At 47.5% G+C, this 27,534-nt stretch overlaps 2 protein-coding genes across 2 annotated transcripts; one reads left to right on the top strand and one right to left on the bottom strand.

The window, feature by feature from the left end:
* Positions 1 to 5,600: 5,600 nt before the first annotated feature.
* On the top strand, positions 5,601 to 9,748 carry LOC135828020 (mothers against decapentaplegic homolog 6-like). Its single transcript, XM_065340459.1, has 4 exons — positions 5,601 to 6,194; positions 6,619 to 6,687; positions 7,312 to 7,503; positions 8,633 to 9,748. The coding sequence occupies exons 1-4, from the start codon at positions 5,801 to 5,803 to the stop codon at positions 9,208 to 9,210; spliced, it is 1,233 nt and encodes a 410-aa protein (XP_065196531.1). The 5' UTR covers positions 5,601 to 5,800; the 3' UTR covers positions 9,211 to 9,748.
* A 1,013-nt stretch (positions 9,749 to 10,761) lies between these two features.
* Positions 10,762 to 27,282, bottom strand: LOC135828014 (N-alpha-acetyltransferase 16, NatA auxiliary subunit-like). The gene is made up of 22 exons (XM_065340453.1): positions 27,097 to 27,282; positions 26,927 to 27,011; positions 26,730 to 26,834; positions 26,508 to 26,596; positions 25,949 to 26,017; positions 24,453 to 24,587; positions 23,877 to 24,021; positions 23,050 to 23,169; positions 20,616 to 20,711; positions 20,280 to 20,386; positions 19,614 to 19,853; positions 19,217 to 19,369; positions 18,340 to 18,468; positions 18,084 to 18,163; positions 16,963 to 17,096; positions 16,404 to 16,523; positions 16,038 to 16,105; positions 15,455 to 15,563; positions 14,779 to 14,877; positions 12,726 to 12,872; positions 12,289 to 12,386; positions 10,762 to 12,116 (listed from the first exon to the last, which is right to left on the bottom strand). Exons 1-22 carry the CDS (start codon positions 27,154 to 27,156, stop codon positions 11,892 to 11,894), a joined length of 2,613 nt encoding a protein of 870 aa, XP_065196525.1. The 5' UTR covers positions 27,157 to 27,282; the 3' UTR covers positions 10,762 to 11,891.
* Positions 27,283 to 27,534: the final 252 nt, after the last annotated feature.

Below are 27,534 nucleotides of genomic sequence, written 5' to 3'. Positions count from 1 at the left end.
TGATGCTCTTCAGTTTTCGATTTCTGACCTGAGTGCAGAAGTTGCCACTTTCCTTGTTACAGCAGGTCTGGAAGATGGACTGGAGATCAGCAGAGGTCAGCAGTGCAGAATTGTCAAACAATTCTTGACGCACGACCTCAAGAAACTGGGCAACTACTTGTTCCTCCGAAGGAGCCTGTCCACCAATTCCCTGAGGGTCGTCCCCAGGATCCTCGACCTCCAATAGTCTGGTGTACTCTCGGAAGCAGTGCCAATGGTAGTGAACTTCACGTGCTATGAGGCAAGACTGAGAACCAATAGCTATTACAATAGCCTCGTCTCTCCGCAACTTAGCTGCGTCTAGCACTTTCTGGGCAGCGTTGTGTGACTGGCACTGCGAAGTTTTCTGATACTTGTGCTTCTTTCCCAGCTGAAATTTCTGACAGAATATGCACTCCTTTCGCCCTGGCTCTACAACTGGTACAGATAGACTTTGCCGAGTTGTCCGCTGGGGACAATCTGCCTGTGACATCGACTTTCCAGAACCTCACCACCCGAAAACAAACTACTTACTATTATGCGTGAGAGTACAAAAAGGCAAAAACGGAGAAGAAGCGCAGTAGTAGTACGTGAATCGACACATCCGAGTTCACTTTTGAAACTTGACACTCCACGTGGACCGCTGAGCACGTGAGGTGTGAGACTAGACTCTGTATGCGTGTTTCGCGCAGCGCAGACTATGCTCAGTTCGCCGTACAATGGACGGGACAGTCCCGTGAGGAAAACTTACCGTTGCGTGACTGCTCGCGCGGAGAAGAAACTCAGCGCAAGAGACAAGCGGCAATGGCTGAACAGGTGCGAGAAAAGTTACTCGATGGAGGCCTTCCATTCGCATTTTGAAGCAATTTTTTGTTGATTCCGTGTCAGGAAGGCCACTGCTTTCATTATCTGCAGTCAAATTGTTGTGCGGACGAAGTGGAAACGAAAGTTTTTTTCAGCCACTTTTTTGATGCCTGGCCCCCGTACTAAAAGGCAAGGCGAAGGACAAAGGAGCCTGACTCTGACTCTGAGGGATCGATAGCATACTGCCATATTACTGGGCACAGATTCCATGGATACAGTCATGTACTACTAGTAGTAGTACAATCAGTCATAGTATAACTATAAGACGGCAACGTCTGTAGGGCCTTCCCTATCAAAATAATAAATCTACTACTACTAGTAGTAGTACTATTACCCGAGTGGAGTGTCACCTATGCCTATGGCCCCATATAATTATGTATCAACAGTAGATCTAGATCATGGTAGATCTACGGGCTATGAAGTCGAAAGTCAGCCATGTGTAGTCCACATCCATTATCATGATTATTTCAGTTAGTGCTGGCAGTGAGCGCGAGCATGATAGTCCGGGAGCTGAAATCTGTAGGATGCTTTTTATTTTCGGGGTATGCCACTTCAGAGGGAGGACTTGAAACTTCGCACAGAGGTAGGTAAGGGTCTCTAGAGGACGATTTGAGAACTTGGCCGTCCCGAAGCTGTGCACCAATGCCGGTGCAAGGAGGTTTGTTCGCTCGTCGAACACTATTTCGTTGCCGTGATTTCACAGTTTTTGCGCCATTCAGCGCTTGAAAAATGGGGAAAATCAGCGGGTTTCGCTGACGTAACCAGACATTTTCATGCGAATGACTCAATTTTGCTAGATTTTCAAGAGAAACACAAAGAAACACGAAGCGAAACGCAAAGTCACACCGTCGATGAAGCATTTTTCATTCTGTTTGTATAATTGTGTCGTTCTGAGTTCTGAAGTAACATACAGTAGCTGGTTCGTCGGAGGAGGACATGACTGGTGTTCCTGAGATTGTCGTGCGTAACGGCTAAATGACTTGCCACTTGACCCTGATGTCGACAGGCAGGTCTCGTAGGAACTGTCCGTCTCCATCGAGGTGACTCTGGATTGTTTTTACCAATAGTGTTTTGTAGATTGATCCTCACTACAAACAAGAGTACTCCTGCTACAAACGATTTCATGCTAGTCAATGAGCGGACTGACAACGTGTGTTAAAGGTGATAAGGTACACACCATGGCAGCTGCCTTGAACGGAATCTTTGATTATACCAGTGAACGTGGAAATGCATGACTTATCTTGAATAACGTCTCCTTGAATCATTGTTTTGTTGAAGTTTCGGATGCTGCACAATGACATGCGCGTACATGGAAGAATTCACATTGTAGAAGATCATGGGATGATTATTTCCCTACTTCATTCAGTCCTTTGTGTGGTAAATTGAGTAGTAGTAGACGTAGTATATTTTAGGAATTTCCGCAAACGCAATCAGTAAATGTGGCGGTAACATGTAGAATATAATCATTTTAAAACTACAGCTACGGTGCATCATATTTATGCGAACAAAGGCTGAATGCAGATATGTAAACAGTGTCATGGACGCGATATGCATCGGCACCACCGCATACATCCAGGCAAGACGATGTAGCGCAATATCTGTGCTGAACGGTTTTTGATCCCTTCATCATGGAGAACAGTATCCATTCTTCATCCGGTTTGCGATCCTCTGCTCTGTGCTGCCAACGACGTCCACTTGTTGCTCACATGTGTAGTGCTGCTGAGCGGGTTGCCACATTCGGACATGCATCGGTGAGTACCGTAAAAGCCAGTAATAAGGCCCTGGGCGGAAGCGTTAGTGACGGTCCAGAACATGGGCGCTAATGATTGGGTTGTCACATTCGGACATGCACCAGCAAGTATAGTACAGGGTTGGGGTGACCCGTTGCACTAGAAGCATCCAGTGCTGTAACCTTTGCGATGTTTGCAGCTATGCCGAGCAGTTATCTCCTGGGTTCCGACTGCTGCTCTGTGGAGATGATAGTAGGGCACTAGACAGCGGCTTTGTAAATTGCCATTCTGGAATGCTACCTCAGAGCAGCCGATGATGGTGACGTTCTTGCACAGCATGTTGTTGGTACCACAATCACAGCAAGTTCACTGGTGATGATTAACTTCTGGCCGCGTGTTGCATGTTTCTGAGATTCGTAGATAATGACGCGCGCGTGCATGAGTGTGTGTGTTTATATGTATGTATGCGTGTGAGCATCTGCATGTGCGCATCCACGTGTGTGTGTGCGCGCGCGCGTGTGTCGTGCACTTGTACACGTGTATGCGCGTGTGTGTGTGAGCATTTGCATGTGCGCATCCACCTGTGTGTATGTGCGTGCAAGCGCGCACGCGTGTGTGTGCGTGCACATGTACACGTGTATGCGTGTGTGTGAGCATTGGCATGTGCGCATCCACTTGTGTGTATGTGCGCACGCGTGTGTGATGAATGCGCGCATGTTCGCACACATGTATGTGTGTGTGTGTGCGCGAACAGAGAGTCACATGTGTGTGTGTGTGCACTCATGCACACTCGCACACATGTGAGTACACGCTTGTGCACGTGTGTGGGCGTGCGCGCGTGTACACAAGCTCGCACACATGCACGTGCGCGCATCCACCTCTGTGTGTGCGCGCGCGCGCGCGCGTGTGTCGTGCACATGTACATGTGTATGCGTGTATGTGTGTGTGAGCATTTGCATGTGCGCATCCACCTGTGTGTATGTGCGTGCAAGCGCGCACGCGTGTGTGTGCGTGCACATGTACACGTGTATGCGTGTGCGTGTGTGTGTGAGCATTGGCATGTGCGCATCCACCTGTGTGTATGTGCGCACGCGTGTGTGATGAATGCGCGCATGTTCGCACACATGTATGTGTGTGTGTGTGCGAACAGAGAGTCACATGTGTGTGCGTGTGTGTGCACTCATGCACACTCGCACACATGTGAGTACACGCTTGCAAGCGTGTGTGGGCGTGCGCGCGTGTACACAAGCTCGCACACATGCACGTGCGCGCATGTATGTTCTATCTTGTTATGTTGCCTATCCCATGCTCTCCTTTGGTGCTGCCATGTAGACATCTGTCGTAGTTCCTGTCAGAAGTGCATGTGGAACTGGCAGTGATTGTCATTCTACCTTTGTTTCAAACAACGTCTCGTTTTCGAGTTACATGATCTCTCACAGGATCCACAAAGTATTTTGTGCAAAAGCAGCTAGGCTCACCTGAAGAACGAGTACCGGAACAAACAAGCTGGCAAACTGCAACGGAGTTGACACCACCAGCAGATAAATAGGCCAGGCAGAGTACCGACATGGGTGATGATGATCTTGCACGTCCGGTGACTGGTCACTGGTGCATACGGCTGTGGCACTGGCAGTCAAGACTCAGGGACGCGGAGGCCGACTTGTCAGCAAGCAACATCTCGCCTACTCTGCCGAAATCTTCGCTCGACTCGACCTCAGTCAGACCTGGAAATATACTTTTGAAACTTTGCTTGCACGCGTTGCAGAATTGCCGGAGTAGGCGCGAGTATTATTGTGCACTATTGCTGGTACACACTCGATGTTGCGCTTTTGTCCAGAAGCGCCATGCTTCGTGACTAGTGGACCTGACGATGGCAATACTATTCTCACTTTCAAAGCCAAAATCGTAATGAAAATGTATGTCACGCTTTGAGAAAGTAAGCTTGCAGCGTCGTCATCTTCTGGACAGGCGCATAGTCACTGATTTGGAATTTTGAGCGTGCGCACCTACTTCTCAAACCGAGAAGTCGGCTGAGAACGAAAAACATTTGCGCCTAAATGCTTGACAATTGTGAATTTGACCATCGAACAAAATGCGTCCTCGCGATGTCCGTGCACAGCTTTGGGATGGCCAAGAACTCGAAAGCCCTTCTCTGATAGACCCATAACCCATTGCTGAAGAGATCTTGTACTCCATCTCGCCCGACCTGGAGCGCCACTTTTTTGAAGGTCGGCTCCCTGACTATGAGCTGAAGTCTCCTTCGCATGATCATGATGATCGCAGTGAACAATGCAGAGTGCAACATGGACTTCACACCTCACGGCGCCGCATAGCCGGTGAAAGCTTGGCGCCGAGCTGGGTGTCTCGTCGGAGCCCATGGATCACACGAGCCCTCTCACGTTTGTGCTGTGTATCTTCTCAGTGACATGACACGTCTGCATGCATGTGAGTGAGTGCGCTCGCGCTCTCGACCTCAAGTCATGATCTTTGCAGTCACTTGGTTGGAGTTGGGAGCGCGCGATGAGTATGACTGTACAGTATCTGAGTATGCACTCAAGAGTCACGAGTCCTTGATCCACTGATATGACAGTACACATGGTACATACATGATGTTCTGGCATGCAAGACACGCACGCCATACTCCACATGGCCACAGCCAGCACGCCGTGCAGGTACATCAGGGACAGCAACATGTTCCCCATATCGTCAATGCGCAGCGGACGCCAGGACGTCTGGCGACGCGACAAGGAGGCAGGATCATCTGCAACACATACACGCACTGTCCTCTTTCATCACACATGCCCGTGATGTGAGCGGCGTTGCTCAAGTACGTGCGGGTCCAATGCATGCGATCTCCACAGTCATGCAGTCTTGCAGACAGAGTGTCTGCAGTGTAGTGAACTGATACTGTACTGAGTCTGTGTGTCGACAGTCTTTGAAAACATACAAGATGCACACTGCACTGGGACAGTACCGCCGCACACCACAGCTGCCGTGCCCGATCGACATTCAATGCCGACACCTTCGATTTTAGTCTTTGTCATCGCTACTCCAAGCATTAGTCTTGGTGTGCTGAAGAGAAAGCAAGCAGCACTTTTGCTCGCCTCTCGCCAAATAATTATTATTTTTCTAATCGCCATAGCTCCGAGTGTTGGTTTCGAGTTGATCGCTCGTCTTACTCCGCAACCATGCTGTCATCCAAGAAAAGTCTTATCAAAAAGTTGTGGAAATCATCCAGTGTTGCAAGTCACGCTGAAGGAGATTCAATGCTGGAATTGCTGAAAGTTATTTGCAAGCAATCAGAAGCGAAAGAGCTGAAGAGCTTTGGCCTGGCACAGGAGGATGACGCTGGAGCGTGCTGGATGCTGCCGACGAACACCGTCAGTGTCAATGTAGTGGTTTCTGGTGAACAGCACCTTCTCAATGTCACACCCGAGGCGGTGTGTTGTAAGGTTTTCAGATGGCCGGACTTGGATCTCTCTGCGGAAGATGTTATTCGCAGATTGCCAATTTGCCCCGACGCAACAAGCTCTGGCAAGCGCTGCTGCAATCCCTTTCACTTTGGCAAACTATTACACTTCAGTGAGTAGTTGAACTGTGATGATCGCTTGGCTTGATTCTCCAATGCATGGACAAAGTGTCGCGGGCAGGGATTTTAGCGGGTTTCTTACTTTTTAGCGATTAGTCAGTTTGTGGCAGGCAGCAATGCTGTGACTGTGTGATAAAGTCGTAGTGTGTGCTTGCGACCCTGAAGTGTTACTCAACTGCGCAGAACTGTCTGTATGTACACGATACGGTCCGTGTGTCATCTCCGTATATGCCCGGTGGCGTTTTAGTTTCTATAATGAGGGTGTATTCCTGCGAGAAGACCGTCCCACGTGGAGTGTTTGTGTTTTTATTGGTGTCGACTTCACGAGTATGCACGTGGCGTGGGACTCATTTCCTTTCCTGTTGACTTGAGAAATAATTGTTGCTTTGTGCTGTTTTGTCATTGCTGATTTTGCAGGGAGTACACCACTGGACAGGATATCATTGCAACATTGTTCATCAACGACAGAGCTCGGCAAGACTTCAGGTAAGCAAGCAAACCTCACCGCATCTCCACGTTATCTCAGACTTTGATTGGTTGGTGATGAAATTGCACGTTGAGCGCTGCGCCATCTCACACTTGCACTCTCGCCTCTTTCGCGATGACGATGATGGTGGTGTTGATGGTATGGTGGCTCTAGTTCAGGGGCTGGCGACAAGAATGCGTGTTTGTGGCCCGCTCAGGGGATGTGGGATAACAAGCTGTACGTCTTGTCTGACTGTCCGTCTAGCTTTCATAGTGCCATGAACATGTACATCATTCGACGCAGTGTATTTTGTCGCAGTCTGTGAAGTACATGGTTGTAGTAGGCAAGTGACGGCGTTTTGTACTGCAGTCAACGAAACTGCGGCGGAGGAGACTTCCAGTCTGCGTTCCGTTTGATTGCCGCACGTGTGTGTTTTTTTCCAAATCATGCAAGTGAGCAAGACGCGACGATGTGACGTGCGTGAAAGGAAGCTCTTCTTGTGACATACATGCATATGCGCATGAAGTGGAATGCGCTGGTTAGACCGCAGGCACAGAGTTTTGTTTGTTGTGGGATCATTGATTACATTGTAACAGTCTTGTTTCCCTTTTTTCTACCCTGTGTTTGGACGTGTCCCCGTACAGATTCTGTCAGCTGTGATTCGGCGTTCGACGAAACCACTGTCTCGAGTTCAGCTGGCAGACAACACACGATCGTACGCAGACATTTCGCAGCGGACGGCACAACGGGCTCAGAGGAGAGCGGCATGGAGGGAAGTAGCGGCGCTTCACTAGCCTACGAAGCGTGCTGCCCTGATCTGGATGCTGGAGAACATGGTGAGTTTTCTTGGCCTGTGTGCATTTCTTCTGCACTAGACAGAAGTGTTTTAGCAGTGAACTGTGCCGATCGTATTGATAGCAGTAGAAGGAATAATTCTTTTGACTTGAGGCATTCGATCGCGTTGAACGGTTGGGCAGAAACTACAGAAAGTGTGTAAGTAGTTGGTGTGTTTGGGGAGCGGCACGTGATCGAGGGAATTCAACTGTGTCTTCTGAGTTCTGTAGCTGCGTGTCAACGTGAAGTCCGAGATAGGCCTTGCCAAGAACTATAGCTCAGCTTACTGGTATCCAGTCGTGAATGAAAGTGGGATGTAGTGAGATTTCCCGTCCTGGTCGTGAACTAATTCTGATGACGAGGTCCGCGAGGACAATAATTTTACTGTCAGTAGCTTGCAGTTGTCTTCAGTCCAGTATGTAGTGTAGTAGTGTGTAGTGGTAGCAATGGTGCTGCTGCTGCTGCAGGGGAAATTAGGGCTTTGAGAGGTTGGCACTTCTCCAGCAGATTCCGGATGGCTTGATTTATTAGCTCAAGTTAGTCACTATAATATCTGGATTTTGTTTCTAACAAGACAAGTATTATTGTTGGTGGTTTGGCAGTGCAATAATGGTAGAAGCCCGGCTTTGGTTCAAAGTCTACAAAGACAAAGAGGCAGAATGACGTTCCATTCGAACCTACTGCCAGGCATGACTCATTCAACTGGCCTCAATGCCATGTGCTTGTCATCAGTCATTGGTGCTAGGTAGGCTGGGCAGGACGGAGGTGTGCACGTTTCCTTTCAGGCTATGTGCGCTGGGAATGGGTATTCTGGCATGATTGGCTCCAAGGCAGAAGTTTCTCTGACAGGTTGAATGTTGGACAATGTAGCTGCCCTGGCCACAAGTCTGAAAATGCCATCATCCGTCATTCAGGATTTGGCACGTTTTCCTGTAGATAGGAACCGACACACATACAAGTAGCATGTGCGGATGGCCTGGTGTTGTGTGGGGAAAGGCCACCCATGCGTATGTACGTGCTGCTCTGCTATCCGGGCATGACTTTACATTCTACTGGTATGTGCTGTATGACACGTTTCTGACAGATGCTTGTCTGTGTGTGGTTCTTTCCATGTTGCTGCTGCTATTGTAGAGAAGCCTGTCAGCCCTGCTCGACGACGAGAGCGTCCAGCGACTGAGTCATGGCTCACCATGGCCTACTGGGAAGGAAGAGAGAGAATGGGTCGCCAGCGGACGTGCAAGAGTTCCGCCATGCATGTTTACCACGAGGGTTCTGCGCAGCTCGACGGCTCGTTCAACATTGGCAGCATCAAGAGCCGGTGCCGCAGTGCTGCTGCCGAGAAACGCCGCCAGCAGATCGGAAGTGGCTTCTTCATGTGGCGGACGCATGACAACCAGAAAGTGTGCCTGTACAATGGCAGCAAGCACTCAATGTATGTGCAGAGCCCCACGCTGGCCTGTTCTCAGTTAGACGGCGAGGACAAGCTGGTCAAGGCGATTCCGTCCGGTCACATTGTAGAGATCTTCGACTGGCAGCGTGCCGTTCAGCTGGAGGATTACCTCCGCAGTCGCAGGCAGCTGACGTTTCCGTTTGATGTGATGGCAGTGCGTGTGAGCATGGTGTCTGGCTGGGGCTATGGCCATCGGCGCCCTACTGTCATGCAGTGCCCGTGCTGGATTGAAGCATTCTTTGAGCCAGAAAGCGACTAAGCATCGGAGAGCTGCCTCTAAGAACTATTTCACATCACCTGCGCACAATCGCACTGAATCAACCGTGTGCAGCCTGCAATTACAGGACTTCTTCTACAGCTTCCAGAGAAGCACTACCCACTGCATCATAGGTATCACCCCGGCTGTATCTGCTGTTTTTATAATAATTATTTCACTTGATCTGAGATGCTAGATAGCAACTACGCCACGAGTTGCTTGCTGGGCACGCACACACCGAGTTTCCTTGAACACTGCTCTTGAGTTCATTACTGTGTGCTCGATATTGCCACAGTTGATACAGGTCTGCTATACCTGCTGGCTTGACACTTTCTCCGGCTTTGAAACTTCCTTGACTGTTGACAGTGACCTTTTCCCATGATTTATCCCGGATATAATGTTCCTTTGACCATACAGTTGAGCGACTTACACGAAAGGAGCTCTGATATTACTGACAACTATACTAGCACCTGCGTTGAGAGTGAGAGAGAACAAATGAATCACATCTATCCTATATTTGAAGATATTTGCTATAATCCTACCACTACCAGGCTGTCGTAATGAGTGACATTTGCACGTGTGGAGGTGGGGAAAACTTATTGGAAAAGTTGATCTACCGACTGTGTGCTGTCTACCAGTATGTGAGCCTGTTCCCTGAGTCAAACCTACGAGTAAGAGACTAAGAGTAAGACATGTCGACAGTGGTTGGTGATACATGTGAATGGTGCCTGGAGTCTGAAGAAGTACAACTGAGCATTGAGAATTAGTGAGAATCGTTACCTTTTGTAAACACGTATACCATCAATTTTAGGAAATCGTTACAATGCTTGTTATTTTATGCGCCTCGTCAGAATAATGGCTTTCTCTGTTGTACGTGCGCATGGGCAATGTACATGTGTCGACCAGGCGTTGCCACTAACAGTAAAACACTGTCTGAGGGACCTGGGAGCATGGTATCAAGAGTGTTTACTACAACAACAAAAATGTGGTCACTCTTCATAGTATCTCACAACATTATGTGTAGGGCTCCCTGGAACGGACCTCACAACTGCGGTCCCCTGTGCATGTGTACAGGTGGTCTTCTTATCCGGTTCACTTGACTGGAAATATGGCTCTGGTTGTAGTGGTTCTCTCGGATCAGGCAGGTCGCCTACATGTCATTGTAGGCAGGTTTTACTGAAGTGCTTTTTTTTCAGGCCGGGGGAGCTCCGGAGGGGTATGGAAAATTAATGATAAAATTAATTATGCCATCGAAAAGTAATGCGAGTTCACAGAAGCACACAGACACACCACATACAAACAGCAAACACTACAGACTCAGTGTCAGTGCATGTGTATCATACTGTACTGTACTCTGTGCTGTAGTCTACTTGCTCGCAGTCTAGTCAGAAACTGGTCACGTGAGTCGTCTCCATAGTTAGCCGGGAAAGAGAAGAGAGAATAATGATTGAATCTGATGAAACTGCTCCACCGGCTCCATTGTCATTGATAACACAGCAAGAGTCCATTGCCGGTCAACACAAACAACACACACCTGCGCGGCACACGCCACAGTTATCCTTGTTCAAGCTTTTTTTTGCATACCCGTACGTGAATTACTAAGGAAGACAAAAAACAAAGAAAAGAATTTTGGAGCATGATTAATTAAAACTTTGGGGAATGCAAAATCCACACTGGGTCAACCAGTCTTATGTCCAAACAGTACGTCTTTGGAAAGCAGCCATGGGCACACACACGCACACGCACACACACACACACACACACACACAAGCAAATAGCGATTGTACACAGCAGAAGAGGAAAAAGAAAAACAGGGTCGAAGAAGCAGCAGCAGAGGCAGCGGAAGCAGTAGTATCAGCACCAGCAGATCATAATATACACAGTAGCCTACAGCTGAAAGGACAAAAAAGATCAAATAACGGCAGAAAGTCAAACTCTGTGTGGGCGTTTTCGCTTTCCAGGAAAGTACGAGAGAAGGTGAATCAACATGTCCAACATGAAGCCATATTTCCCTAAAGAAAATAAAGGAACCAAAAAATAGAGGGATTGGGCATGAGAAAGGGTAGGATGGCGTGTTAGTGTGTGTATTTTCAACAGGAAGAGACCCGGCATATTTCCAATGCTAGCGGAGCGCAGGCAGTCAAGGAAAACATGCCACGCCGCGATGTAATGATGGCATCAAACAATCACAAGCAGAGCCAAAATAGACCTCGGTTGCCAGGTGCTACATAACGTGAAACAGCTCCCCGTGGCAACGATGTACGGGGACGCGTGGTGCCGTCACCCTGTCAACGTGCATGGACGCTCGATTGAAAAACCGCCACAGAATGGTACCCAGCCAGCGTTGTTGGCACTGCACGTTTCCACCAGCAAGAAAAACCAGTGGCAACGATGACAATGTGCAGTGCAATGTATGACTGAAAGCAGGCTGAAGTGCTACAGTCTTACAGCTCACGCTGAAGCTAGTGCCACTAGTGGAGCCGACTTTACCTAGCCCCACACGGGCCAAAGGTCAATGGGGTGCAGCTATGCCAAGCACACCAGGACACAAAAACACAGTCAGCCAGTTGTAGTAGTCAAAGTAGTAGTCGTAGCAGCAGCAGCAGCTGCAAACAAGCAGGCAGTTGAAGTCACCCAGAAATATACACTTCTCCTCTAGGCACACTGTGAACATGTCAATGCATTCAGGCTTCAGCAGTGCCATTCTCGGCATGGCCATTCACAACCGGCTTGCTGCCAGTCATTCCGAGTTTCTTGAGATCGTCAGCAAGCTTCTCCAGCTCAGCATCACTGAAGAAGATCACTGCCAGGGGGAAAAGGTCGTGGCAGCGCGACTTGAACTTGGCTACGTCCGCAACGCACTCTCCAAACTCGCCACCTTCAAGCGCCTTGTACACTGCACTGCAGACCTAAGCACGCAAAGACACGCGTACACAGACAAAATTGAGGTTCCACCCATCAAGAACTGTTCGGTTGTTCACGGTACACACAAGCAAAAAAACTGAAATGCACGTCACCGTATATAGGAAAGGCCTCATCACAATGATACTGGTGTACGGCCATCATCAGTGTCACACTCACACAGAGAGTCCTGTCAACAAGACTGTCATCCAAGTTGGTTGCCACTTCCAACGCTGCTGCTTGCCGCGAAGCATCGGCCTGGTATATAACACGTCCACCTACAGGCAATGGGCACGCACACGCACATGCATGAACACACACGCACATATCGTAAAGTAGAACTTCAACAAACTGGCACCCCATTTGCAACAGTACTGACACCGGCGCTATACCCATTGCACAAGCCCACAGCATATAGGTAACCGACAGACCAATATGTACTCAAAGTGTAACTGAATGCTCAGGTCAACACAACGACGTAAGTTGCACATGTTTCGGGATAAAATGCACTGGACATGAACTTGAGCTTGCACATCTGCATACTCAGGTCAGCACATTACATGTACTGCCAATGACGATATTCGTTTCTTAGCAATTGTTGCATTTCACCAACGTACCAGCAAGGCGATGCTCCAGAGAATTAGAGTGAGCCTTGAGGAATTCACTGTTCAACTCTTCGACATCACGGTGGGCCGTCAGCTCCTTTAGCCCTTGGTTTGCAACCTCCAGAACAGCGGCGGGAAGCTCTGAACTCCTTCTCTTCACTGCTCACAACAATAGTACCCACAACAAACCGAGCAAGGAACAAAACAGTGAAGACACAAAAATACCATTTAAAACAAATTTGCCAACAAGTGGTTGAAATCAAAAGCACATAGGCCAGCAGAGTGTACAGCAGAGTGTACAGCTCTGTTGAGTGGCATCTCATGAAAACTCATGATACCGTATTTCCGCAAATAGTAGGCCCGTCTACTATTTTTTCAAACTCGTCCTAACCCGGCCTTATAATTGAAGACGGTCTTTTATTCGAGGACGGTCTTTTATTCTTTCAACCCAGGTTGACCCCGGTCTTCTATTTTTCGCCACACAGTTTTACCCCCGTTCTTCCATTTTCTTCTACACAGTTTGAGCACGGTCTTCTATTTTTCCGACAGTTTGAGCCCGGTCTTCTAATCGGAGACGGTCTTGTATTTTTTTAATCGCCCCCTGCCCCGGCCTTGTATACGAGGACGGTATTTTATTTGCGGAAATACGGTATACACAATGCGGCTGTGCTGGCCTATCCGAGTTCTGCATAATCACAGCCCCAAGAAAGTACTCATCGCTGGTGAGAAAGGTACTCCAGTACCATCTGCAGTCACGTGTGGTCCACATCAACAGTACAGTACTGATGTAGACGAGGAATATTGCTGTGCAGTGGGCATGGGTCAGAGTTACACCCTTGGTGAAAGTAAGAACATAATTATCATGATATGAGCCGTCAGATGACAAAACCGACCTTATCACTAAGAAATCATATTTGTGTTAGTGGTACTATCTGAATGCCAGGAGCATCAGGAGCCGTCTGCAGAAAACTAGAGTTGATTGGATCAGGGGAAGTAAAGTTATACCCTCTACAATAGGAGACCATTACAAATTGCATCTCGATTTTGGGTGCAACACCAACAATTGTTTCACCTCCTTTGGAGAATATTTTCTGCTTCCTTTGACCGATTTCCACAAACGTGGGCTTTCTGGAAAGCTCTGGTGGCGAGCAACAAATTCGATAGCAAATAAACTTAATAAAGCATAGCACCAGCGCAACAAGCTAGAGACATTGCTTTAGCACTGGTCATGCGCCATCGCACGAAAACCGCTCGCCATTTCCATCTCCATTATCCCAGGACGCCATTTTTTCCTGCAGATGCAGTGAGAGCTTCCAAGACGTCTGAGCCTGTTGCCGAGATCGCAGATCGCTTGAAATGGGGAAAACCCCAGGCCTGGAGCATTTGATTCACACATAGAAATACAAAATGCCGTGACATATCTTGCAGGCTTCGTATCTCGGGAACTCAGCATCATGCCACGATCGCGCTTGCTACATTGGATTCTCTTCGATTTACATACCGCATGTCCGCACCTTTAAAGCCATGGCGGTATATTCGATTATAAAGCCACGGGCTTCATAAACGAAATGATATTTGAAGTATGTTTTGCAAAGGAAGGAATCAGTACTTTGCGAACACACTTACAGCCCAGCAGGAAGGGTGAACAAGTAGATTTAAAGTGAAATTTCTGTGTGGACTTTGACTTTTATGGCATGGCGTAGTGGGTGAGTGATTTTGCATCTAAAATATCTAGGAAAGCAACGGTGTTTCGAATATAAGGCCATGGTTTTAAAGGCGCTGACATACGGTACTTGGATTGTCCCGAAAGACCGATATTTGACTAAACTACGACGGTTTGTAGCTTGGTTGTCCAGGCGCACCAGTGCGTACACTCGCCAACTTTCAAGTGCCTTTTTTCTGCACTGTACAGTGTTTAAAATAAGGTCGGTTTCGTCATCTGACGGCTCATATTATACTAATAGCCAGCGAACACAAGAAAACAGTCAGAAGAATGCAGCATGAAGACTACAGTATCCACCGGTGGCAATATACACACCAAGATGCCTGAGTTGGCATATCTCACCTGTCAGGGCAAATTCGCACAGGCAAGCGTGGTACTGTGCGTGCTCCGGCACTAGCCGTGATGCTTGCTTTAGTGCCTTCAGCATGGGAAGGACTTTTCCTGGCGGCAGATACACAGCAGTGGGAGCAGCAGTAATGAGCAAAACCAGCGAGTGCGAAGACAACACAGCTAGGTACAATGAAGAGTAGGCCAGTGCCAATGCATCAGGATATTGCTCACTAGTGATTCAATGGGCAGAAACCACAGCTCTGCCATGCTCAAAGGGTCAAGTAATACGTCCATCATGATGACTCACATATCGAGGTGTGTGTGATCATGCATGTCTGGCAGAATGCAACCATGATGAAACATGAAGAAGCGCATGCACCTTCACTTGATCTGAGTAACATACCGTACCAACACATGCGTACCACCCCCATCCCCTCCCCAACACCCACACATTATCATGTATTTATGTATGCATGCATGCATGTATGTATGTATGCATGTATGTATGTATGTATGTATGTATGTATGTGCCGGCAGTGGCCGCCCATGTGTCCTCGCACATCATACAGACAACACACACATGTATGTGCTAGTGTTAGATGGTATTCAATCTGCATGCACTACAAATACTACATTATATCAAATAGAATGAGTACAAACGTACCGTAGTAAAGTGAAGATTACTTACCTTTCTTCGCATACACTCGGAAAGCGAGGAAGTGAGTGGTAGGATCTTCAGACCTGAAGGTCTGCAGAGGCTTCAGGAACTTAATAGCCTGCTCCAGAGGATTGTCGGCCTGCGTACAAACACAGCAGCAGAAGCAGCAGCAAAGCAGAATATTCCACGTGACGGAGAGCACACTAAGCAGTGGCAGTATCAAGTGAGAATTGCGCCTACACTGATATCCACAATATAGCACACTGTCATGGAAATCACATAATACAATTCAAGGACTCAAGGACTTGGGAAGTCATAACAATCAGCCTGGTTTACATAACAAATACCCAGATAGGCGAGAGAAGTGGATAACTGTGTTGTACTCTCTTCTGCCTGGTGTTTCCAGTAAATCTACTATGGGCAATTTTCAACAGGGTGGCAAGGGAATTGTAGAAGCCAGGTCTGGCTCTGTATCACATGTCAGCTGGTGTTGTTGGTGTTGCCATGTCACATGAATAGGTTATGGGTGGGCACTAGTTCCCAGTGATGGCGAGGCTCTAAGGTGTGGACCATGTCAGCACCTCACAGCCAGATCGGAACGCTTGGCACCTACCTTTGCGAGCTGTTTCGGGTCAAGTTTCTCCTTCAGGAGTTGCTTTTCTTCGCGATCCTCCTTGTCCACTGCAGAGCAAAGCATTCAAGAGCGACACGAAGGAGATGAATAGCTACGTCACCAGAGCACGGCTACACCGACACTACTTGTACAGTGCTGCTCAATGAAATTCAGGCGCATCATTCAAGTAAGCACGGGGTGTTGCGCAGACCTAGACCTGCGAACACTGGGCTGCAAAATGGTGCAGGGCGCAAACTAGAGTGACGCGACTGGATTTCATTGAGCAGGACTGTAGATTAAAAATGAGTGGAAGGCGCAGTGGAGTGGCAGAACTTAACAACAACTGAAAAAGCACTCTATCAATACCTTTCTGTGCCTGGGCCTTCTCCTTCTTCTGTTCGGCCTCCTGCTGTTGCTGGGCACGTTTCTTGGCTGCCTTGCGCTGCTTGCTCAGCTCCTTCTTTCTCTCCTTACTGTCCATGCCAGCTGCACAGGAGAAGAATAAGAGAGGAGCAAAATAGCGGCATGAGAATCTAGGGGCCATCTGGCATAACACACAAGATAGACGTGTAGATAATTTTTATGAACCAAAAAATTTAGTTACATCCTACCCCGAAAATGAAAAACAAAATGTATTATATTGATGGAAACCTGGTACACAATCTACCTTTCACCCATCAATTATATAATATATTATTTCAAACGAACATGGCCTACATAGACCTACCAACATAAACGAAAGCTTTTAGATTCATGAAAAAAACTCGTATGGGCGGTCCCATTCACACAACATACATTGGTACAAGAGCATAGGTGCAAGTGACAAGTATCGAAAGAACACATACAATGCATGTTCTGTCACAAAAATACTTCAATACCAATTGGCCGAAAAACACAAACACACACACACACACACACAGCTTACCAAACTCTTCCTCCTTCTTCTGAGCTTCATCCTGAACAGGATGGTCGAATAGATGGAGGTAGCATTCAATTGCTGTCTTGGCTCCATTGCCGAAGAACTTATGCTGGTGAATGGTGTCCTCTACGGCCAACATTCTGCAGCAAACGTAACAAACACGCAAGGTGAATGAATGACACTGGAACTATGCATGGCTATGTCCGCACACAGTATATCACGAGCAGACCACCAAGTACCCCTCCCCCCCCCCCCCCTCCCCCGCAGGAAAGATGTGCTGACGTGCAGGGATAGATTAGCCCACGCCATACTATAGCGGCTCTGCAGCAAGCGAGCCAAATCAAAACGACAACTCGTCCAACACTAGCAACTTGGTATGCACAAGAGTACATGTACTATTGACATGGGTGTAGGACCGACAACAGCATTACTCCTACCAGCAAGTGAATGTAGATGTGGGTGTAGGACCGACAACAGCATTACTCCTACCAGCAAGTGAATGTAGGACCGACAACAGCATTACCCCTACCAGCAAGTGAATGTAGATGTGGGTGTAGGACCGACAACAGCATTACTCCTACCAGCAAGTGAATGTAGATGTGGGTGTAGGACCGACAACAGCATTACCCCTACCAGCAAGTGAATGTAGATGCACGTGCATAGGGTTTAACCAAAACGCCAGGTCACATACCCACGCACAGACATGAATGCCATGGACCTTGTGTACGATTATAGGCGTAGAAGTAGTAATTTGTGTACAGTACACCGTCGCATATCCATGGCTTCACTTATCCACAACACGCTCACAAGCAGTCTGTTGAATTGCATGTAGCAATGTCTATCTGTACAGCATCAATGCTCCACTGAACGTCAGTAGAGCAGTGATGGTGTGTTTCACGTATTCGCACTTTCTTTTAGGTCCCGCCCATGTGTGTGTGTGTGTGTGCGGGGGGGGGGGTGCTGTGAGGTGAAGAGAGAAACCTTGAAGTCGTGCAGGTTCTCAGGTTCTCGCACAGGAAGGTTCTGCTGCACCTGCAGAACGTTCACAATATCCTGCTCATCATGAGGACATAGTAAAAACAAAACAAAACAAAAAATTGTCAAAAAAATAACAACAAATAGTATACCTTGTGTATGTGCGCAGTGTTCCTCGTCGAAGACAATACGTGTGGAAGTCAAACTGATCCTCGACAAACTCCTCGAAATGCTGCAGCGCACAAGGACAAGGTAGAGAACATAAACATGCGACCACGTGTGAAGACGAAACGAATATGACCAGACAACAACTATAAGTTATAGACATCTTCATGCATGATATGCAAAAAGGAATTCCACAGACTCTAGGAGAACACCTAAAACATCAACAGCAACCGCTCCACATACCCGGTCAATTTCGTGGCATTTCTTGAGGGCCTCTCCCCACTCTCCGCGCCGCATATATGCACGGGCACTTTCCGTCAGGTACCACATGCACTGCATTTCAGTCAGGCTCTCCGCTGACGATAGGCCCTCCTAAAAACAGAAAAGGAAGAAAAGCCATGAGGCACGAGCACTAGATATCATAATCAAGTGTGCATATGCACAACATTCGGTTGTAATAGTTGCTCACTACATCCATTGGTGAATGAAGGAGTGCCCAGTGCAGGCGCAGATGTTCTTGGTCAACCTCTTGTTACCACACATACGCACACGAACACATTAACGTTCAGCATGTATATACAGTTACGCGTGCAAGCACGAGTGCGCACACAGAACACACACACACACGCACAAGTGTCGCACGATTTCCCCAGGAAAGAAGGCAGAGGATCAAAAGGCCTACTGGTTATTAGACAACTCAACCGGCAACTGATCCACGGACTAGCACATAGCCACCGCCCCTGAAACTCCCAAACTAAACTAGAGTTGAAGTTTCAAACAAGAGGCCCTGAGGGGAATACATGTATAAGAGCCCGTTCATGGGCTTACAACATCGGAGTACGTGGTTAGGACAACGTGAAAAAGAGGATGAGCAGCAGCAGCAGCACAAGGTTAGCTGTCCCAAGTCCCACTGCAATAACCCTCATCCAAGTTCCACTGCAGTAACCTTCATCCTCAGTGAAGGCAATGCTCAACACCAGTGTAGGAAGATCATTCAGAGTGCAGCCGGGAAAGACATCACCGCAGGGTAACCAATGTCATCAATTAGAAATTACACGACACAGAGAGATAGACAAACAGCCAGGCTGTCAAGCATTCTCAAGACATAGTTAGCACTAACCCGTGTGAACATGGCGCAGAGCTCCTCTGCACGCTCCACATTGTTGATGCGCAGCATGTACTTGGCAGCTTTGCAGTTCACATAACGATCTGCAGTATCCATCTCACGTGCCTCGTCCATCAACAATGCAGCACATTTCAAGTCGCCGGCATGCTGTGAAAGAGAGAGAAAGAGAAAGAGAAGATGAAGCGCTCAGTGACTGGGTGAATGAGTGGCAACAGAAAGGCGTTGGCATACCTGGAGTCAAGATGCGATAGGCATGGGTCATTCATAATGTTGGTGTACTCCAGTCAACACTATAGTATGGCAAATAAGGCAATCAAGCACAGGAGCTAGCATGTATCCTCTTAGCCCCCCCCCCCCCCCCGAAAAAAAAGCCGCAGCAGAAAATACCTACCTTGTAGATCTTCGCCTTGACCATGTAGAGTTCGATCAAAGTGGGCGTGTGCTCAATTGCGTCTGTGATGTACTGCAGAGCAAGCTGGTTGTTACCAAGCTTGTCATAGTGCTGCGCCAGGAAGAATAACAGCCAGAGATATGTGCACGGCGGTTCCTCTTCGGCATCGTCAGGCTTACACTTGCCATCCTTCTTCAGGCACTCTGCAAAGCCCAGGCAAAGATCTTGTATCACATCCACCTAGACCAACGAGAGCACACAAACAAAAGTGATGAGTGCATGTTGGCAGCAACGGATAGCATGGTGACACAGCACACACTATAACAGAGCACCCACATAGAGAAGAATTTCTGTCTGCCATATCCAGGATTGATCTGGATACATCACTTCTGGGAGGAACATATCAGGTCAACTACGAAGGGTTGACACACCGGCGTTCTTTCGTAACCAAGTACGTTCTGAGAGCTGCAAAGCTGTTAGCTGGCGTGTTCAACATTGGATGGAGCTAAACGTCGGGTGGTTGAATACCAGTACCACTTGTCAGTATACTAGTAGTGCCAACTGTTGCACTTTCAAACTCTGCTATATTAGTGGTTAGTGATGGACAACTAGGGACGACATGCAAACATCCAGTCCTCTATGAATCAATTTCGATAAACAGCACACCTTTTCCTGGCAGGAGTACAACGACCGAAGAGAGTTGAACAGCTGTGGAATTCCTTTCCGCAGGCCAGAACGGATAAATGTCTCGACGCGACATCTGAAGCGGTCACCTGCAGGAGACGCCATTCGTAAGACAGTGCAGAAACGGAATCAAACGTGCGCAAGAAATGCAACATGACGATCAAGGAGAGTATGACCGGAAGCCTTAAAACATACAGATCAGCACTGCAGCCTGAAACACGGGCAAGGTATAGATAAATGTACAAGTACAAAAAACTCAACATCGCTAACAAACACAATTAGCACCAGGCAATTGGGTATTTCGAACTATTTTCATACCAGTGGTAAAGTTGAGTGGCAGACGCTTGGGTGCCATAGCTCTTGGGTGATCTTGTAGGACAGTGTCGTATATTGCAACACGCTCCTCTTCGGTCTCTGTGAAAGCAATGGGGAAGCGAAGACATGCAGCCATGAAAAAAATATATTTCCAACCAGGTGATGTGTAGAGAGAAGACAAGCAGAGGCGAATGGTAAGAGTATGATATAGCGGCAGACATCTGCACTGCACCACTGACTAGGGCTCTGACTGTTTGGTCGGATCCAGACCCAGATTCGTTGGATCCACAGTGATTGATAGGTCGAATCCGGATCCGAGCAACTCTGCCCCGGGAGCAGGGTTGACTGGATCCATTGGGCATCAGATCCAAATGTGAGCTTTGTGCGTGTATGGCGGGTAAAATCATACTCGTACTCATTGTCGTACGCACACAACATCCATGAACTACTCTTGTTGACTTTTCGTACGACGCGCACAATCAGTACGACTTTTGCCCTTTTGGGTGACCTGTCAGCACCATCCAGACCCAGATTCGTCGGATCCACAGTGATTGATAGGTCGAATCCGGATCCAGATCCTTCGGATTTGGATCCGAGCAACTCTGCCCCGGGAGCAGGGTTGACTGGATCCATTGGGCATCAGATCCAAATGTGAGCTTTGTGCGTGTATGGCGGGTAAAATCATACTCGTACTCATTGTCGTACGCACACAACATCCATGAACTACTCTTGTTGACTTTTCGTACGACGCGCACAATCAGTACGACTTTTGCCCTTTTGGGTGACCTGTCAGCACCATCCAGACCCAGATTCGTCGGATCCACAGTGATTGATAGGTCGAATCCGGATCCAGATCCTTCGGATTTGGATCCGAGCAACTCTGCCCCGGGAGCAGGGTTGACTGGATCCATTGGGCATCAGATCCAAATGTGAGCTTTGTGCGTGTATGGCGGGTAAAATCATACTCGTACTCATTGTCGTACGCACACAACATCCATGAACTACTCTTGTTGACTTTTCGTACGACGCGCACAATCAGTACGACTTTTGCCCTTTTGGGTGACCTGTCAGCACCATCCAGACCCAGATTCGTCGGATCCACAGTGATTGATAGGTCGAATCCGGATCCAGATCCTTCGGATTTGGATCCGAGCAACTCTGCCCCGGGAGCAGGGTTGACTGGATCCATTGGGCATCAGATCCAAATTTGAGCTGTGTGCGTGTATGGCGGGTAAAATCATACTCGTACTCATTGTCGTACGCACACATCCATGAACTACTCTTGTTGACTTTTCGTACGGCGCGCACAATCAGTACGACTTTTGCCCTTTTGGGTGACCTGTCAGCACGATCCAGACCCAGATTCGTCGGATCCACAGTGATTGATAGGTCGAATCCGGATCCAGATCCTTCGGATTTGGATCCGAGCAACTCTGCCCCGGGAGCAGGGTTGACTGGATCCATTGGGCATCAGATCCAAATGTGAGCTTTGTGCGTGTATGGCGGGTAAAATCATACTCGTACTCATTGTCGTACGCACACAACATCCATGAACTACTCTTGTTGACTTTTCGTACGACGCGCACAATCAGTACGACTTTTGCCCTTTTGGGTGACCTGTCAGCACCATCCAGACCCAGATTCGTCGGATCCACAGTGATTGATAGGTCGAATCCGGATCCAGATCCTTCGGATTTGGATCCGAGCAACTCTGCCCCGGGAGCAGGGTTGACTGGATCCATTGGGCATCAGATCCAAATGTGAGCTTTGTGCGTGTATGGCGGGTAAAATCATACTCGTACTCATTGTCGTACGCACACAACATCCATAAACTACTCTTGTTGACTTTTCGTACGACGCGCACAATCAGTACGACTTTTGCCCTTTTGGGTGACCTGTCAGCACCATTTTTTACTTCGTCACCATGGCAACAGCAAGGTCCAAAAAAAAGTGATCGGTTGATGCTGAAGGATCCGACGTATCTGAGATCTGGATCCGACGTATCTGAGATCTGGATCCGACCAAACGATCATAGCCTAGGTCACCCTTACTAAAATATATGTACCTCTGTATGCATATAATTATCATGGTATAGAGGGAAAAACGATACGACAAAGAAGAGTGAACAGTTCCCTGCTGTTGCCTTAGTATAGGCGATTCCTGGCTATAAGAACCCATAGTGATACCTAAGCGTTGCATACTACATGCAGTAGTAATGACTTATGATTTAAGATCGCTTTGTCCAAAGAGATCAGGAATCATTACTTTGCACATCTACTGCGCTATACGTCACACATACAGCCGTCCAAACTAGTACATGCCAGGGTAGTTAGTCACCAGACAATTATTTCCTACAAATCACTGAAGCTTGCACATGATTCGTCGGGTTCTCTTTGGAAACTCCTGTAGTACATGCGCATATACATGTAGTACGTACCCAAGCTGAGGCAGTTCTCTAGTTGATTGTAGTAGGACCATCTCTCAGGATTGCGGTCAATCAAACCGGCAACAACCTCGGCTGCTTCGCTAAGACGGCCTTCGCTGAAGAGTAGATCCGCTGTCAGGACAGACAAAAGAAAGATTCAGCAAATCATGGAAGATAGAGTAAACAGACAAGATACAGCTTGAAAGGAATGGTCGCCATGAACAAGAGAGAGATGCCCAATATACTTGAACACCTCCAACAGAAAAAGGTGTGATGCTTAGCAGCAACACTGCCGCAAGAAACGAGACTGAATTCTTCGCTGAGTGCATGAGTGCACCACAGGAACACGACATGGTCAAGCTTCACAAAAGCAGCATCACTGTAACAGTATGATGAGTGACATACCGTACTCACTCGATTAGAAGCCCCTCTTGAATAATCATAGCCCCCCCCTAAACGGACCTTTTGAATAAATACAAGCCCCTCTCGAATAGAAGCCCGGATTACTATTCGCAAAGCATGGGGTGACCAGGTAGTGCCATGTATGTTAAGGTCAAGTGCGCAAAAACATCTCGTCCATGCACATACTGGTACATGTCCTGGTCAACGTAGTGTGTGCAAGCTAACTCGGGGCCGAGTTGCTGTGAATATGAAAGTTTTAAAGATTCGATTGGAATACTGGTATGGAATAAAACAATAAACACCCCTCTCGAATAGAAGCCCCTTTTGAATAGAAGCCTCGTCAAAATTGGTAGTGAAAAAATAGAAGCGTGGGCTTCTAATTATCGAGTGAGTACGGTAAATATGCTGATAACAGAGGGAACGTGGCACGCCCTTACCCATAGTCTCGTCATGGCTGAGCCAGTCGCGCACAGAGGACTGAGTCCTCCTCAGGTGATCGATTGCTTGCTTCGGCGGCTTGCTTTTTTGCATCAACTGGTTCTCGTACAACACTAGTTCGCTCGTCTCGTAACCATTCAAATTCTAAACAAGCAGGCACACATCATCACATGCAGGCACACGATTAGCATCGGAATACAAACCCTGTACGGAAATGTCCTATCAACATCTTGACCAGTGCTGCAAACAGGTAATGACCCACCAGTTTACCGATAGACTTCTCTCTCTCATAGACTTCTCAATATGCACAGACACTCCACTGTCGCCATCCATTATAACCGTACTCTTCACAACACTTGGAGAGAGTTGTGAGCATTACTGTACAGTTTACTGATAGCACCATTCTACAGAGAAGGCACCGTGCTAGCGGGCGGTGCAATGGAACAATGATCACCACATGACCGACTGTCTGTGTATACGCTCCGTGCACTTACAAGTTACAATCCGATGCAGTAAGTACAACAGGTGGACAGAAAAAAACACCAAACATGCCACACAACAAGTTTCTAACTTACGGCCTGTGTACGGTGGTATTCGCGGACAATTTGAATGGCCAGGTCTTGTTCGTTGAGTAGGTGATGGGCAACACCGAAACCCAGCCAAGAAGGCTTATGGCCAGGTTTCAACTGAAGCAGGCGCGACTTCGTTTCCTAACAATTAAGAACAAAAACAAGATCGTATCAGGGCCAATCTAGGGAAGAAAGTAACCACAAGCAAGTTGAAATTTAAAGTGTCAGTCACCACGGAGGTTGACCAAACAGAGAATGCTGAAGCACTATCTCCTTTTAGGCCAGGCTTTGAAGTTGCGGCTAGCAGCCTCGATGACCCACATTTAGGGGTGAAACAATTATACCGAATACTCGAGTACTCGCTCGGTTTTTTCAGAAATAATCGTACTCGGAATAAATCAGAGTACTCGTTCATACGTGGTACATGCATTTACCACAGAAATCTGCAGTTTCAGAGCAGCAATCGGCAGATATTGATGTGCAGACTGTGTGGTGAACATTTGTTCAAGAGTAGAGAGAGCCCAAATGACCCAGCAACCAATATACCAGAGAAAAATGACTGCCATTCGGTTCAATCAGGGGTGTATCATGTGATTTTAAGGCCCTCGGTGTGCAATTTTTAGGAGATGAAGAATACTCGAATACTCGAATATTCGCTCGGAGAAAATCAGAGTACTCGAACTCGGGATCTCAATGCCAACTTTCACCCCTACCCACATTGGATGGCAAGAGATGTTCGAATTCTAATCCATGCAGCAGTACCCAGCATCGACGACCAAGGACCTTCCAGCATGCCCCATCCCCCCCCCCCAGAGTAAATTCCATACTAACACCAGCTCGGACATGGTCGCAACTCGCGATGGCATATGTGAATGGCCTGTGGTGCAGATAGTTTTATGCTTATCTGCGACAGTACTGGTATCTGCCCAAGTAAACCTACATGTCCCATTAGAATGCGTATGTCCACCTGACCTTCCTCTTCTACGAAACTACAAGAAGTCCCAAAACTTCTTCGAAGTTCTTCGGAGGTCAACACTTTTACAGGAGAAGTTACATTTTTCCTGTTAGTTGTTTCCGATGAGAGGACAGATGCAATTTTCGCACTTTCAATACATCAGTACAGCAAAAAGCACAAGTATCCCCATATGAATATCACTTCTGCGGTCTACACATGGCAGAGAACTACTCCTGCAGAAGAAAGGGCTTCTGTAAAAGATATTTTCACCCCCAAAAAGATCGGAGCTGTCTTGATTGTGACGGTCAAATTGGACACGCCTGCCTGACTTCTACTTAATTTCGCATACAGGAAATCTGTCGCAACGTCCGTCACGGCAAAATAGTGGAATTGAGTTCAACTTATTTGCCCCATGGCGCAATCGACGCTAAATACATTGCAAAGCGTTTCGCGTACCGTACGCGAAATAAACTATAGATCGACCATTAGGCATAAAAAGCAATGGAGTGGTGTACTTCAGGCTGCTGTTAGCCTCTCTGACACTAACCCGATAGCCTTCAAGATCTCTCATTTGAATTTGCAGCAGTGCAAGATCACGGAGAATCTGGACATTATCCTGTACGATAAACACCACACACACGCACACACACACACACACACACACACACACACACACACACATATGCACAAACATGCACAAACATATACACGCACGTCCACAAGCACATACAAGCATACATGCACACACACATACACACAAGAGACACAAGTCTTATGAACAGACGTCAATCATTGCACATCATGTCATATTAACTTTATCATAATGACATACGGGGCTGGTAATTTGATCATGGGTCATAAAATTCCCCTTGTGAACTCCTGGTGTACATTGCTGCACTTTCTCTATCGCAGACCCACCCAGTAAAGATGGCATTCAATCGCACTGGCATTATTACAGTCCAATGTACATGTACTGTAGTATACTGATACAGAGCACACCCAACATACTACCTGTGTAGCTTCAAGTCGCTCAACAAGCACATTGGTAGAAAACAGGTGTAACGATTATTTCGAAATTTTCAAATTCTGAAATAGCCATAACCAACCGTGTCCAGCTTGAGAGCATTACGATAGCACTTGATGGCCTCATCATACTTCCTATCTGAACGCTGTAGTAGTCCGTATACGTGCCAACCTGGTAGTGAGACAGCTAGTCAAGGATAGCACCTGCAATATCTGCACATCCTGTACACTCAATAGAACAATTCAATAAGCACGAGTACGCACGCACACTCACACCGAGCAATTTCAAAGAATTCAGAGGATACAAACGTGGCTCTTCAGATCATTTTTGAGACCACGACGAGCATCTTCGTAGGCTTCGTCTTTACGACCTAGGCAACTCAGAGTCAAGCCCTTCATCGCCAGCGTCTCTGGAGATGATCAGAATGATACAAAAATGCGAAACAATTTTTCATAATTCTCATGCCTATTACAAACGATCAGAGGACGACGCCACCATTACCTCCGTGCTCAGCATACTTGGAATTCGACAGAATCTGCTTCGCATACTTCAGACCAGCCTTGAACTGTTTCATTTCGTAACATCTCTACAGTTCGAAGCAAATTTCAGAGTTCATCGTCAATTCTCTTCATAAAACATAATCATGCTCAAGTATATCATTGAAGTCTCACCAAGATCCTTTTGAAGAGAGTTGCCTCCTTTGGAGGCAACGTCTGACTGCTGCTACTCATTTTCAGCAAACGAAGTAGATACTGAGACAACACACCAAGCCTCTGCAACTAGTAAAAAAGGCTGAACAAGACCTGACTTCTTGAGTTTCCTGGTGAAATGTGAATGACAATTTTCTCTTCGCATTGGACCAATCGCGGGTGCACTACACGTAGACATCTACACGGTGCATGGATGTGGCCGTGCATATGCATGAATGCCATGATGGGCTTCCAAGTAAGTAAGTTCCAACCAGCTGAGTGACCACACCGTCACACGCAAAGAATCAGTTCTTTTTTGTGAAGATCTGTACGATCGTACGAGTACTCATTCGATCTAGTAAAGCTAAGTGCGCACGTATCCTGCCGGCGCGCGCACCCAACCCGGCGCACCGATAGTCG

Source organism: Sycon ciliatum, chromosome 1 (genome assembly GCF_964019385.1).
Source record: "Sycon ciliatum chromosome 1, ocSycCili1.1, whole genome shotgun sequence".
Lineage (NCBI taxonomy): Eukaryota > Metazoa > Porifera > Calcarea > Leucosolenida > Sycettidae > Sycon > Sycon ciliatum.
Note: the sequence above shows the minus strand (reverse complement) of the source record. Positions and strands in the feature narration are given on the sequence as shown.